The sequence below is a fragment of the Biomphalaria glabrata genome, chromosome 5 (assembly GCF_947242115.1).
Source record: "Biomphalaria glabrata chromosome 5, xgBioGlab47.1, whole genome shotgun sequence".
Classification (NCBI taxonomy): Eukaryota; Metazoa; Mollusca; class Gastropoda; family Planorbidae; genus Biomphalaria; species Biomphalaria glabrata.
The window spans coordinates 7,494,876-7,509,222 of NC_074715.1; the positions used below are offsets into that span (position 1 = coordinate 7,494,876).

Sequence of the window (14,347 nt, forward strand, 5' to 3'; positions counted from 1 at the left end):
CTTCTGAGCTTCTGAAATGCATAGGCTATATATCTTCTGAAATGCAATATCTTGCTAAACTTGAAAAAAAAAAAGTTGCTGGTCAAATATCAAATCTGCTATTCACTGCACTCTTTTAATGGAACCCATCGCATGGTGGGGAAAATGATCAATTTGTGATAAGTTTAATTTAGGTAGGGTTGAACCCCACACATCTCCCCCGGCTACGCCAATGGAATTTGATGTCTTGAATTTTCGTAGTTACTTTTTTAATGGATTCCAGTGAAAGCAAATAAACGTGTGTTTTTTTTGTTCGGAGAGGGGGGAATGTTGAACCTTAGAACTCCCTCCATTAAAAAACTAAAGCAAAGTACAGTCACTAAATTCAATGAGCGTAGCCAAGGGAAGGGTTTTAGGGTACCCTCCCGAATTCCTCCCTCCCTTTAGGCAGGAGCGGGGCGTTGAGCCCCTCACGGGCTCCATGTTACAAATAGGTAATTTGCTTTTCCAATGGCTCTAACTTTACTGGAGGATATAATGTTAGGGGAGAGGATTGATCATCCCTTGACCATCTAAATTCTAAACCTATCCCATTTTTCTGGAGTGTGTGTGTGTGTGTGTCTCGATCTATGATGACGAGGGACGAGGTTATATCTATAGCTATGCAATGTGAATGATAATTGGCATTGCCGTCAGCGGTCTTAGGTAGGAGAGACGACTCCATATTGCCAGAGTAAAAAGACGTGTTTTTGTAGTGGGTTAGATTTGGTACAAAATACCATTTTACATTATTACTAAAGTCTTCTAGGGCCTACATTAATTTAATCTGATCTCAAGTTCTATTTGTTTATATTGCAATACACGTTCTATTTAGTTTTGCTCACCAAAGAAGTTATTCAAGTTTTTGTTTTCAAGTTTTATAAGTTAATAATGTGCCTGCAGGGGTTTAGTTGTCTACCAGCAGTTTGGCAGGGCCGGTCTTAGGCCACTGCAACCTATGCGGCCGCAGTGGGACCCGCACTTTCATAGGCCCCGCGCGAATTCTAGGTGTAAATTATAAAATTAAACTATTTTAACATTTCTGAAAAATAATTCAAATCTCCTTAAAAACAGACTAAATTATTTCGGGGTGTCATTCAATATGAATAACGCCAATATTACTCGCGATTTAAAAAAAAAAAAGGCATTGCCAGCTTTCGTTTAATAAAAATGTAATAATAAGGCTAATTTTAACCAAAACAAGAAGTTCAAATTCTTAATTTTCTTTAATAGTGGCATACAAATATAGATCTAAATCTATCTCGACCTCTTAAAACAAACATAAACGATATTTTGTTAGTCGATAGTAAATCAGAAAGACAGATCTGAATGTTTATCTGCTTTTTGTTGGAAAACTACTATCTACTGTAGATGGCTCATAAAGTTTATTTGACAGTGATTTTGTACTTAGTAAAGTATGAATAAAATGCAAAGTTGAATTTATTTTCTAATACAAAATCTTAATTTTCACTTATTGTTCTTCTCACAACCCAGAATGGGCGCCGCGCAATGCGTTTCGCATAGGGTCTCGCAACCGGCAGTTTTGTGTTACAAGTCAACGACTGTTCACAATACCCTTTAACTAGACTCCCCGCTCCGAAGATGCAGCGAAAGGGACGTGTTTTTTTCTATGGAGCAACTACACGGATGGATGCATGTAAGTTCCCCTTTCAGACCCTGCGATCTATAGGGCAGATGATGTTAAAGTCATCTGTTTTGTGGCCAGCGGTTAACGAGCAGGGTGTCATATGGCAAGCACAAAGACAATTCGTGTTTACTTTCCCCAACTTAGGGGCGTCCTAAAAATCCTGAAATTCAAAATCCTCTTCTTCAAGATTCGATCCCGAGACCTCATATTTAAACTCAGAATCGCGACATTCCCTGCCACCCTTCACTTATAATCATCTTCCTTTCTTATAAAAGTTGGAGAAATTCTAGTCATTTGTGTAAATGATTTAGTTGAAATGACTGCTCTTAATAATAGGGTCTTTGAGCTACTCGTTGTTTCCTTAAACATATCCCTGTTCAGCGTGTTGATAGGATTGAAAGGTTAAGCAGGTCTAGATCTACATCAAACAAAGATTTTTAGGAGTCATTAGTTAGTATATACCCCCGATCAGGGCCTGCCTTAGGTAGTAGGATGCCCTATGCGAAGTGAATTTGAGGTCCCAAATGAAATAGAAAAATGAACGTCATAAAAATAAAATTACACAATTTCCATTGTTTGGTTGAAAAAATTAATTCACAGTGCCAGGTATGCTTAAATTTTGACGTTCTGAGTATCAAAAGTTGATGCTATTGAATGTGACATCGGCTGACCAGTAACAACATTTAATAAAACACTTCTTTACACCCTCTGCTTTACGTTTTCTTTTTGACGCATCAGACTCGAAATAACGTTTTTACATTTTCACCAATAGGAACGAAACAAGGTTCTTCAAACATAGCTAACAAGAAGATCTAAACATTCGCATATAAACCTTGAGTCACAGTAGAATACAGTAGACATAAAGCCATTCATTTAAAATTTATTCCGTTTCAAATTTCTTTCTCGAATCCTGGTGAAGACTGGGATTTTTAATTTCGGGATCTTCGGGCGTCTCTGAGTCCACCCAGCTCTTATGGAAATCTGACATTAGTTGAGGAAAAGTAAAGGCGGTTGGTCGTTGTGCTGGCCACATGACACCTTGATTAACCGTGTGCCATAGAAACAGATGACCTTTACATCATCTGCCCTATAGACCACAAGGTCTGAAAAGGGAATTTTACTTTACTATGGTTTGTGTGTAAAGGGAAGCAATATCCTATTTGACGACTATGGTGAATTTTTCAATTATAATTTTATTCATAAATTTCAATCATATTTAACAAACGATCTCACAATAATTTTTTTAAATTACTTGCATTTGTTCATACAGTGAATGGGCTGGATGATTAGGTTATGGGATTAGGTAAGTTGCAAGGTTATGGGATTAGGTAAGTTGCAAGGTTATGGGATTAGGTAAGTTGCAAGGTTATGGGATTAGGTAAGTTGCAAGGTTATGGGATTAGGTAAGTTGCAAGGTTATGGGATTAGGTAAGTTGCAAGGTTATGGGATTAGGTAAGTTGCAAGGTTATGGGATTAGGTAAGTTGCAAGGTTATAGGATTAGGTAAGTTGCAAGGTTATGGAATTAGGTAAGTTGCATGGTTTGGTCAGGTAGTGCAAAGGGATTACGAATAGAACAGGTGCCACGTTTATCACCATATTTCTTATTAAACTGCACAATTTGCAATGTTTACAACGGACTCATCGATAGCTTCCAGGTGGACTGGTATTTCTGTTATCTTATGCCTGCTTTTTTAGCCTTCTGGTATTAGTTTGACTGGTTCTAGGTATATAAAAGTTGAACCTGTTTTGTAATAAATCAAAAATAATTTAATTCACTTTTGAAATTACTTCCTGATTCCGAGATTTTTTCTATCGTTGCCTGAGCAACAGAAAAATGCCGTTTAAGTTCTTAATCTTATTTTAATAATCTTAGTATGAAATATTCGGTGTGTTACAGTGAGGCCTGAGTGATTCCTCCAAGGTACCTATAGTAAAAATTTATCATTAGAATGGATATACTGCATAATATTTTTATTATTCTAGAGCTAACTCAAGCAAGGATCCTATTTTGTCATCGTTAATACTTTCTATGGATCTCTATATATTTCTCTTCATAAAAAAAATATAATAAAAATAATATCTTCAAAGTTTTTTGAAGTTATAGGGGCACCACCGGCAAAAGTTTGAGAAACACTGTAATAGCAATTAATTGTTATTTATGGGGCACTTCATTACTTTATTTTGGAATATGTTTTTTTTTATCTTTAGGGCCTTCTTGTTATGACAGAGACATTTAACATACACTACGGTCTCAACTGTAATATTAGAAACATTTATGCCAAATTTGATCAAGATTGGTCAAAAGGTTTTGATTTACACACGGGACATACATAGTCTACATATTCCTTACATTGTGCTTTATAAATTAGATTATGCAGGAAAAAAAACAACGTGAAATCCATTTAAGGTCACTTCTATCCGATTGAAACAATCGTCCAATGCATCGAGTGTGTAGATTGATTTTAAACACTTCGTTACATTGTTATTGTTGTTATTCAAACGAATAGTTTTACAACTAGAGCGAGCTGTAGGCAAATGTAGGGTTATATTTGAGTCTGGGCATGGAATTTTCGGACGCCATCTTGACATTTTCTGACCATTATTAGACCATCTCGCAGAATCCCGTAGTTCTTTTCAAATTTACTGATAATATTTAATTCAGTTTTTCAATTTCCATAGAAATATCAAATACGAATATCTCGGATTATATAACACGTTAATTTGCCTTAAATAAATGTGAAAGCTTCTAACCCAAACTTGTCGTAGTCAGTCAAGTTGGTTGCAATTCTATGTCTTCATAGGTTGTTTTTTTTCTGTGAATTCTCACATGGTTGTGTGGCTTGGTGATTACATCATGTATCTCTCAATCCATTCTCTGTCAAGGGTCTCGGATACGAATCCCATGCGAGCAGGATAGTCTATCATGAATATTTAAGATAAGATAATTTTTATTGATCAAATCTAATGGAAATTCAGTTTGACTACAATTGACAAGCTCAGCAAAACTACTGTACAAAAACAATGTTGATTAAAAATTCACAATAAAAAAAAAAGTAAGTTTAGATTAGGTAATCAAAAAAGTTGCTTTAGTGGTATCTCTTAGATCTAGGTGGTGTATTTAATGGTGTCGAATTGGGTGAACTAAAATACAATAAAACATACAGTTAATAAAGATAAAGTCCCACTCCACCAGTGAAGTTAAAATTACAGAGAGTAAGTATAAGATAGATAAAAATTGGAAAATGCACATACACATAGCAATAATATATTGTTGAGAATGGGCTACATCAGGGGTGGGCAACCTTTTTCCATCGAGGGCCGCATTAAAAAAATTTACTTACTTTACGTATTTGTCCTATTTCCATTTGAGAAATAACAAGAGTTGGCAATTTCTTAAACTAATTTAAATTAAAGAATAATTTTTACAATTTTATCATTGTCCTTTTGTATCACATTTCACTACAAATGTAAAATTTTACTTTATGTGAAATATTTAACTGTTTACACTCGTTCATAGTGTTCAGAAACTGTGGAACTAGCTTAATAGTTGTTATCCTGGTGACTGCTGTCACATTACAGTTAGTCAGCATCGATCTGTTCTTACACACTTTCATTTTCAAGAACAAAACAATTGTTCTCAGATGTATGTGGACCCAAGTAATGTAAAGATTTAGAAGCAAAGTTGTCAAAGTGTGGAAATGCAACTTCTGGTACCCAAGAAACTCCCACGGAAAAAATGTGACTGTCCTCTGGAGCTGAATCCGCTTCTTCGTTAAATAGTGAACTGAGAGATTGAAAACTGGTTCCAAGTTCTTGATGCCTTTCAACTTCCTCAATGAAAAAATCAAAACAAGTTTTCTACTTTTCCAACCATTTCACTAGAAATGGTTTCACATTTCAGCAAAGCAAAATGATAAAAACTGTCTTCCCTTACTTGCCTGGAGAAATGAAAAGATTTAACATGCACATATATATGATGTGCAAACACCCATTTGCACTATTTGTAATGAAAAACATGATCTGTCTTTTACTCTTCTTTAGAAGTATTATTATAATAACATTGTCAAAGAAATGTTCTTCATGGAGCATAACACTGTCTTCCATGAGCTTCCATATCCTCTCAATACCTTGCACATGCCGAGGCAGTGGATACTGCTGTGGTACTGAACATCGGAATGTTTTGTTACCAAATTTCTAATTACTTCTCGGAACTGCCTATGGTTAAGACCTCTAGCTATGTTAAGTTTGATCACTGAAGTTAGTAAGCCAATAATGTGAATCATATTCAATGCAGCTTTGTGAAAAATTTCCCGTTTATAGTTAATGGTTGGGCTATTGTTCAATAATGTATATTAAAAAAAATCCTCTGTTTTTTAAATTTAAAAGCACGGGCCCCATTAGTTGTTACGCTCGCCCTCTTGTTCCAAGCCAACTCAACACTTTCAACACAGTTCTTCAAAGCATTGAATAAATACTGGTTTGAGTTTGTGTCTTGAACTGAATGTTTCAAAATATTGCCAATAAGAGTAATCTTCGTTTATTTAAAGCCTTTTAGAATGACATATAGAGACAATCCTTCTTTAGCCTTTCATCATAAGTGATAAGAATCAGAAGTTTCAGTTATTTCTGTAGATATTTACAATTACTTATTTTAATTTTTTTGTATTATTTATATATATAAACCGTGGGAACACCTGATTTCTGTAGGTGTCCGCGGGCCGCATAAAACATCTCGGCGGGCCGCATGTGGCCCGCGGGTCGTAATTTGCGCACCCCTGGGCTACATGAATAGATATGTTAGGTGCAAGTGCATATAAGGATTAGGTTAATCGGGGATTATGTATGGATAGGAATTAGATTAGGTACACATGCATATTGGTTATCTTGTAATCACAACAAATTTCCGTAAGGATCAATAAAGCAGTCTTAGTCTTAGTTTTAGTTACGCATAGGTTAATTATGTACTAATAGGTTAGTGTTAGCGGACATTTTTTTGTGGCATTTTACGTCTCGAGAGACGATCTTTTCCCTTTGCAACTTCTTGTGTGACTAAAGAGGCCAATCCTTCATACACACCTGCGATCTCAGGTTGGGCATATGCGATCACCAGGCGCCGTCACCCTTCTTTCTGCTTCTGTAGTGTATGGCATGTGCAATCCGATGACCCTTCCTTTATGCTCTTTCCATGTAGATCTATCCAGGGCTACTTTTTTTCCCAGCTGCTAGTGTCCATTTTGAAGAACTTCATGTCGTGTTTGCATACATCCGTGTAACGTAAAAGTGGGCGACCAGAGGCTCTCATGCCTTCTATTAGATTGCCATACAGAATGTCTTGTGGAAGTTGACCTACTGGCATTCTACGAATGTGGCCAAGCCAGCCAAGGCGTCTGCTGCTGATAACAGAGCGGATGTCCTGGCACCCTGCTCTTCGTAGCACTTCCTCATTGGTTATCCTATCTTGCCACCTTATTTTAAAGATCCGCCTTAGGCATCGGAGGTGGACGACATTCAGTTTTTTTTCCTGCCATGAGTAAGTTGACCAATTTTCACTTCCATATAGCAAGGTAGATGTGGTGCAGGTGTGTGTGTGTGTGTGTGTGGGGGGGTTTAGATGTGGTGCAGGTGTGTGTGGTAGATGTGGTGCAGGTGTGTGTGTGAGGCAGATTTGGTGCAGGTGTGTATGTATGGGGTAGATGTGGTGCAGGTGTGTGTGGGTAGATGTGGTACAGGTGTTTGTGTGTGTGTTGTAGATGTGTTGCAGGTGTGTATTTGGGGAGTAGGTGTGTTGCTGGTGTGTGTGTGGTAGATGTGGTGCAGGTGTGTGTCTGTGTGGGTAGATGTGGTGCAGGTGTTTGGGGGTAGATGTGGTGCAGGTGTGTATGGTGGTAGATGTGGTGCAGGTGTGTGTCTGTGTGGGTAGATGTGGTGCAGGTGTGTTTGGATAGGTTAGTCCTACATGAGGATTATTTAGGTGCACAGGGTGGATTTTGCATGGTTAGGTACCGATAGGTATGGTGTATAAGGGATATCTTATTGTATAATAATACTAGGTGCCTATCATGGGAAATTAGATTATTCTAACTCTTGCATCTCTTTAACTTTAACATTAATTCTTCCTCCATTCGAAACTTAAATAGTTATTTTATCTGGTGAAATAAAATAATAATTATTTTTCTTTCTTTTAATGCCTTTCAATTAAAATTGACCTGCGTATGAATTCTATATCCAGCTTCAAACTAGTACTAATATTATTGATAGTCGTTAGAAAGACTATAAGTAGGGGCAAAGTCTTGCTAGCAAGAGAGCTCCGCATAAAAAGTAAAAGGAAGGTTATTCTGTTTTTACATTTACTTAGTCAAGTCAGATTTAGTCACATATCCATGACCCATTTAGTTTCTCGATGCGATCAATATCAAATGTAATGTACACTAAATTCAACCTATAATCTCAGAAGCTTAAATTTAAACCGATCAGCGCATTAAATAGTATTCTTATCGTTCGAAGGCACAGGTGAAGAAATATATATAAAAGAAATATATAGATCTAGGCTTACTATGTTTGGAAATACGTTACTTTCATTCACTAAATCTACATCGTGGATACTAATTCTGCTCCCTATAACATCGGGTAAGATTCTTTCGAGTCTCTTCAATTTTAGGCTTTCGCTTGTGTATAGGATTTATTATTTGTAATACAAAAAATGATTACACTTGTCCAGACTTTATTCTCCTCTCTCTCTGTCTACCCACTTACATACGTGCATACCAATCTACTAACTAGGAGCGGACCTGGCTTTGTGAGCATTCGGGCAAATGCCGGTGGGCGGTACTCACCGAAAGGGCCGCATGAATACCAGTAATTTTTAAAGATTTTTTTTTAAAGATTTAAAAAAAATCTCTTTAAAAGTAAAGCAGCACTCTGTGCGTCGTAATAAAAAAAAAACACCTTTTACATTTTATAAAGTCTAATACTAATCTAAAGCATTGTCCTTAATACAGTATATTCGAATATAGTGGTTATAGTAGACGCCAATTCCTTATACAAACGATAAACAAGAAACTTAAGGCCTTTATTTCTTATAGAGATACAGACTTCACATTAGTGTGAATATATTCAGATGAACTTATAAAGGAACGAAGGAAAACGTTCCTAGTGCTATAGATGACATGTCCAGTAACATACGAATTCTTATTGGTTCGTAGCCTTATCGCATGATCTCGAGTTATCCCCGTTACGAAGTATTTCATAAATCAATATTATTATCTTGAACAGTGTAGAAATGTGTTGATTGGAATTAAAAGAAATCGAAAAAGAATGAGTAGAGAATAAGTAAGATAAAAATCATATATTGCTGGGATTTGATGCAAAAAAAATGTAGTAAAATTATTCATGTTTTCTCACAACCACTAGAAATTAACCAACTTTATGATGATAGCATTTATGAATGAACAGGCTCAACGCCATATAAGAACACTTATGCCAAGACGACAAAGATATTTTCAAAATACAAAGAGGCTTTGCTAAAAAATGAAACAATATTGACACCTTTTTTTTTAAAAATTATTGTAAGGATATTAAAATACATTCAAACAAGTGGACTTAATCTTCTGTTGTGTGAGTAGCCAGCTCCAAGATTCAGAAAGCCAAACTATTTTTCAATGTATATACCTTGTGACTTGTGAGTAAAGTGAGGTTCTTTTTTCAGACCTTGCGAGCTAAAGGGCAGATAATGTTAAGGTCATGTTTCTTTGGCCAACGGTTAATGAGCAGATCTTCATGTGGCCAGCACAACGATCAGCCGCCTTAGAGTGGGGTGGACTCAGGAGAGCCCTAAAAATCAAAAAATATTTTTTTTTTCACCGACATTTTAACCAAGGACCACAGGTTCGGAAGCCAAGCGGTTAGGCTTAACTCAGCCACCGCGCCCCATAACCTTGTGAGATGGCAGTTTAAATAATGGAGGATGCAGAATTGTATTTGTAAATTGAAGTCCATACGTCTGGGAAATAAGCGAGGAGTGAAACTGAATTATAAACATATAGGTCGTTGATAGAAGATCTTCAGATGCCTTGAATATAAATATCAAGTACATATATATGTTAATGTATATAAAAAAAGTTCCCATTTCAGACCATGCGGTCTATAGGGCAAATGATGTAAAGGTCACCTGTTTCTGTGGCCCAGGTTTAACGAAGGTGTTATGGGCCCAGCACAACGGCCTATATTATCTATCTATCTATCTATCTATCTATCTATCTATCTATCTATCTATCTATCTATCTATCTATCTATCTATCTATCTATCTTGTCTGTCTGTCTGCCTGTCTTCCTGCCAGCGATCTCTCTCAACACCTCCACTCTACAATACTAGTTTCTTACTCTCATTGAACAGATGCCTGTGACAAAGGTTGGTTTGGAGAAAGATGTCAATATAAATGCCACTGCCAGTCAGACTGTGACAAGGAAGGACAGTGTGTAGGAAATGACACAAGATGTGATTCCTCGTGGTTTGGAACTAAATGCCAGCATTGTAAATGTTATTTTCTTATGATAGTTATTCAACCCTTGACGTTAGTTTTTGAATTTAATAGCTGTATTTTTTAAAATTTGATGTGATTTATGCATGCGGTCATTTATACTTTATAGAATTTCATAGTTATCGAAATAGAAATAAGAAAAACATTAAGATTACATTTAAATAAAATATAATAACCTCCATTATACAACTTAAAATGAAATGAAATAAAAAAAAAATACGTCACCGAACCGGGTTTCAAACTCGTGATTTTGACACCGCCAGCGTCTTAAACGAACAATCCTATCAATTAGGCCAGCGTAAAAGTACCTTCATTATACATATCTGATTTAGAACACTTTTTAACATCATCTTTTAGGTATAGAATCAAGACAAACTCTATATTAGATTTACGTAAAAATATAACAAAGACTTAGATAATGCATCGATTAATTTAAAGCAACTTTAACTTTAATAAACAACTCAGTTATAGGTACACTACGGCTGACTACGCCATATTTTATTTACTCCAATTTATAGCCCATTTTTTTAAAACTTGAAAAATGACAACAGTCAAACTAGAGTTTTCCCCGCGTGGCCAACGCGCTAGTAATTCTTTTTTTTTAGCGATAAACATCAACTGTTAAATTTCTAGAAAAATCGTTAGTTCCGTTTTTCTAGATCAGCGCCCAGGTTCGGCCCTCCATGAAGTTGTGACTTAAATAGAGGTATTGTAAAGAATTAAAAATTTATTAGCGTGATCCCCTCAAGCGTTGTAAGCTCTCCAAAATTTTCTTGCATTATGCGCAAATCAAAGTCAAATTAAGCCGAAACAAAAGTGTGACGAATAATCGAAGCCTAAATAAGCCTACTTATGTATTTGGAGAGATCGTTGTAAATAGGCCTACTTCAGTATTCGGATTGATCGTTGTAAATAGGTCTATTTCTGTATTTAGAGAGATCGTTGTAAATAAGCCTACTTAGGTATTCGTAGAGATCATTGTAAATAGGCCTTCTTTTGTATTTGTAGAGACCGTTGTAAATAGGCATACATCTGTATACGGATTTATCGTTGTAAACAGGCCTACTTCTGTATTTAGAGAGATAGTTGTAAATAGGCCTACTTGTGTATTTGGAGAGATCGATGTAAATAGGCCTACTTCTGTATTTAGAGAGATCGTTGTAAATAAGCCTACTTCTGTATTTAGAGAGATCGATGTAAATAGGCCTACTTCTGTATTTGGAGAGATCGATGTAAATAGGCCTACTTCTGTATTTAGAGAGATAGTTGTAAATAGGCCTACTTCTGTATTTGGAGAGATCGTTGTAAATAGGCCTACTTCTGTATTTAGAGAGATCGTTGTAAATAAGCCTACTTGTGTATTCGGAGAGATCATTGTAAATAGGCCTGCTTTTGTATTTGTAGAGACCGTTGTAAATAGGCATACATCTGTATACGGATTGATCGTTGTAAATAGACCTACTTCTGTATTTAGAGAGATAGTTGTAAATAGGCCTACTTGTGTATTTGGAGAGCGATGTAAATAGGCCTACTTCTGTATTTGGAGAGATCGTTGTTAATAGGCCTCCTTCTGTATTTGGAGAGATCGTTGTAAATAGGCCTACTTCTGTATTTGGAGAGATCGTTGTAAATAGGCCTACTTCTGTATTTGGAGAGATAGTTGTAAATAGGCCTACTTCTGTATTTGGAGAGATCGTTGTTAATAGGCCTACTTCTGTATTTGGAGAGATAGTTGTAAATAGGCCTACTTCTGTATTTGGAGAGATAGTTGTAAATAGGCCTACTTCTGTATTTGGAGAGATCGTTGTTAATAGGCCTACTTCTGTATTTGAGGAGATCGTTGTAAATAGGCCTACTTCTGTATTTGGAGAGATCGTTGTTAATAGGCCTACTTGTGTATTTGGAGAGATGGTTGTTAATAGGCCTACTTCTGTATTTGAAGAGATCGTTGTTAACAGGCCTACTTCTGTATTTGGAAAGATAGTTGTAAATAGGCCTACTTCTGTATTTGGAGAGATCGTTGTAAATAGGCCTACTTCTGTATTTGGAGAGATCGTTGTTAATAGGCCTACTTCTGTATTTGAGGAGATCGTTGTAAATAGGCCTACTTCTGTATTTGGAGAGATCGTTGTTAATAGGCCTACTTGTGTATTTGGAGAGATGGTTGTTAAAAGGCCTACTTCTGTATTTGAAGAGATCGTTGTTAACAGGCCTACTTCTGTATTTGGAAAGATAGTTGTAAATAGGCCTACTTCTGTATTTGGAGAGATCGTTGTAAATAGGCCTTCTTCTGTATTTGGAGAGATCGTTGTAAATAGGCCTACTTGTGTATTTGGAGAGATCGTTGTTAATAGGCCTACTTCTGTATGCGGAGAGATCGATCTAAATAGGCCTACTTCTGTATTTGGAAAGATCGTTGTAAATAGGCCTACTTGTGTATTTGGAGAGATCGTTGTAAATAGGCCTACTTGTGTATTTGGAGAGATCGTTGTAAATAAGCTTCTTCTGTATTTGGAGAGATCGTTGTAAATAGGCATACTTCTGTATTTGGAGAGATCGTTGTAAATAGGCTTCTTCTGTATTTGGAGAGATCGTTGTAAATAGGCCTACTTCTGTATTTGGAGAGATCGTTGTTAATAGGCCTACTTCTGTATTTGGAGAGATCGTTGTAAATAGGCCTACTTCTGTATTTGGAGAGATAGTTGTAAATAGGCCTACTTCTGTATTTGGAGAGATCGTTGTAAATAGGCCTACTTGTGTATTTGGAGAGATCGTTGTTAATAGGCCTACTTCTGTATTTGGAAAGATAGTTGTAAATAGGCCTACTTCTGTATTTGGAGAGATCGTTGTAAATAGGCCTACTTCTGTATTTGGAGAGATCGTTGTAAATAGGCCTACTTCTGTATTTGGAGAGATCGTTGTAAATAGGCCTACTTCTGTATTTGGAGAGATCGTTGTTAATAGGCCTACTCTGTCTTAATAAGCAAGACGTTTTGTAGCCGGCCTGTTTTTGTCACACAGAAGACGACAACGCAGTCATATGACGATATAGAAAAAAAATGGGCTTTTTTAACGTGAGTTAGACGTTTAAATCGCGTCTGTGTTGATATATTGCAATGTCTTATCCAAGTGAGCTTTTGAATAAATCTTAAAGTTAATGCAGAACTTATATCCTATATCTCTTGCAAGAAATAGATCACCATTGAGCTCCTCTTGTCAGCATGTTATGCCCTGATTTGAGATAAAGCCCAGTAGGATTAGGCTAGGTGCATGGCTAAGTTGGGCATGTGCATTGTCGATAATATTTATTTTTTTATTGTTTTAAATGATAAAATAAATAAACGCCCAGCGAACAAAGTCTTCTCATTGTAACAAACAATTTTTACATTAAGTATTCTTAGGCTAAAATCGGCAATTACTCTGTAAGTCTTTCAGCCGTAAAGTAGTTTTGGCTGCCTGGTTGTGCGGCCTGCGCGGTGGACTTTTGTTCGATAGTCTCGGTGGTCCCGGGTTTACACCCTGCCCGCTGCCCCCCCCCCCGTCTTTCTGTCGGAGGTTTGGGCTAGGAATTAAATTATCTTCAGCTTTGAAGGAACCTCCGAAACGTAAACGATTTTGATTATTTTTACAATTGTTCAAAGTTCTAAAAAAAAAGTATGGAATAGTAAAAAAAAACAAGTTATGACAAATTGAAATCAAAGCAAAAAATTTTACAACCTGCAAAATTTAGCATTTTTGCCCTATTTGATTATCCAGTTTTAAAAGCTGGATTTACTACTGAGACTCATTCTGTCTTAAATTCTCATAGATTTCCATTAGATCCGCACAGATAGGAAAATAGATCAAAGTGTGAAATATTTTATTGGGGAGGGGGCGGATTGAATCTCAATATTTTTCATTGCTACTCTGGTAACCTATAGTTTGCTTTAGTTTCTTATTGCATGAGGAGGATTTCAACCACGAAATGTAAACATGTTGTTTATATAATTAAAATAACCTCAACAACATTTTATGCGTGACACCTATTAAATGAATTTCTCACTTCTTTTGTGCAATATATTGGGTATGGTCACTTTCAGCTAATTTAGTTAGCCTCGGAGGTAACAACAGTAGTACACTGAATAATTTTTTAAAGTGAGCAA

General features: G+C 36.3%; 1 protein-coding gene across 1 annotated transcript in view; it reads left to right on the forward strand.

Moving 5' to 3' along the window:
* The first annotated feature begins 8,142 nt into the window (after positions 1-8,142).
* The window catches only part of LOC106057676 (uncharacterized), a 47,123-nt gene continuing 40,918 nt past the window's right edge, over positions 8,143-14,347 (forward strand). The window contains exons 1-2 of the mRNA XM_056030792.1: positions 8,143-8,295; positions 10,061-10,198. Of these exons, the coding sequence (XP_055886767.1) occupies positions 8,223-8,295; positions 10,061-10,198 (211 nt within the window). The 5' untranslated portion in view covers positions 8,143-8,222. The remainder of the gene's footprint in view (positions 8,296-10,060; positions 10,199-14,347) is intronic.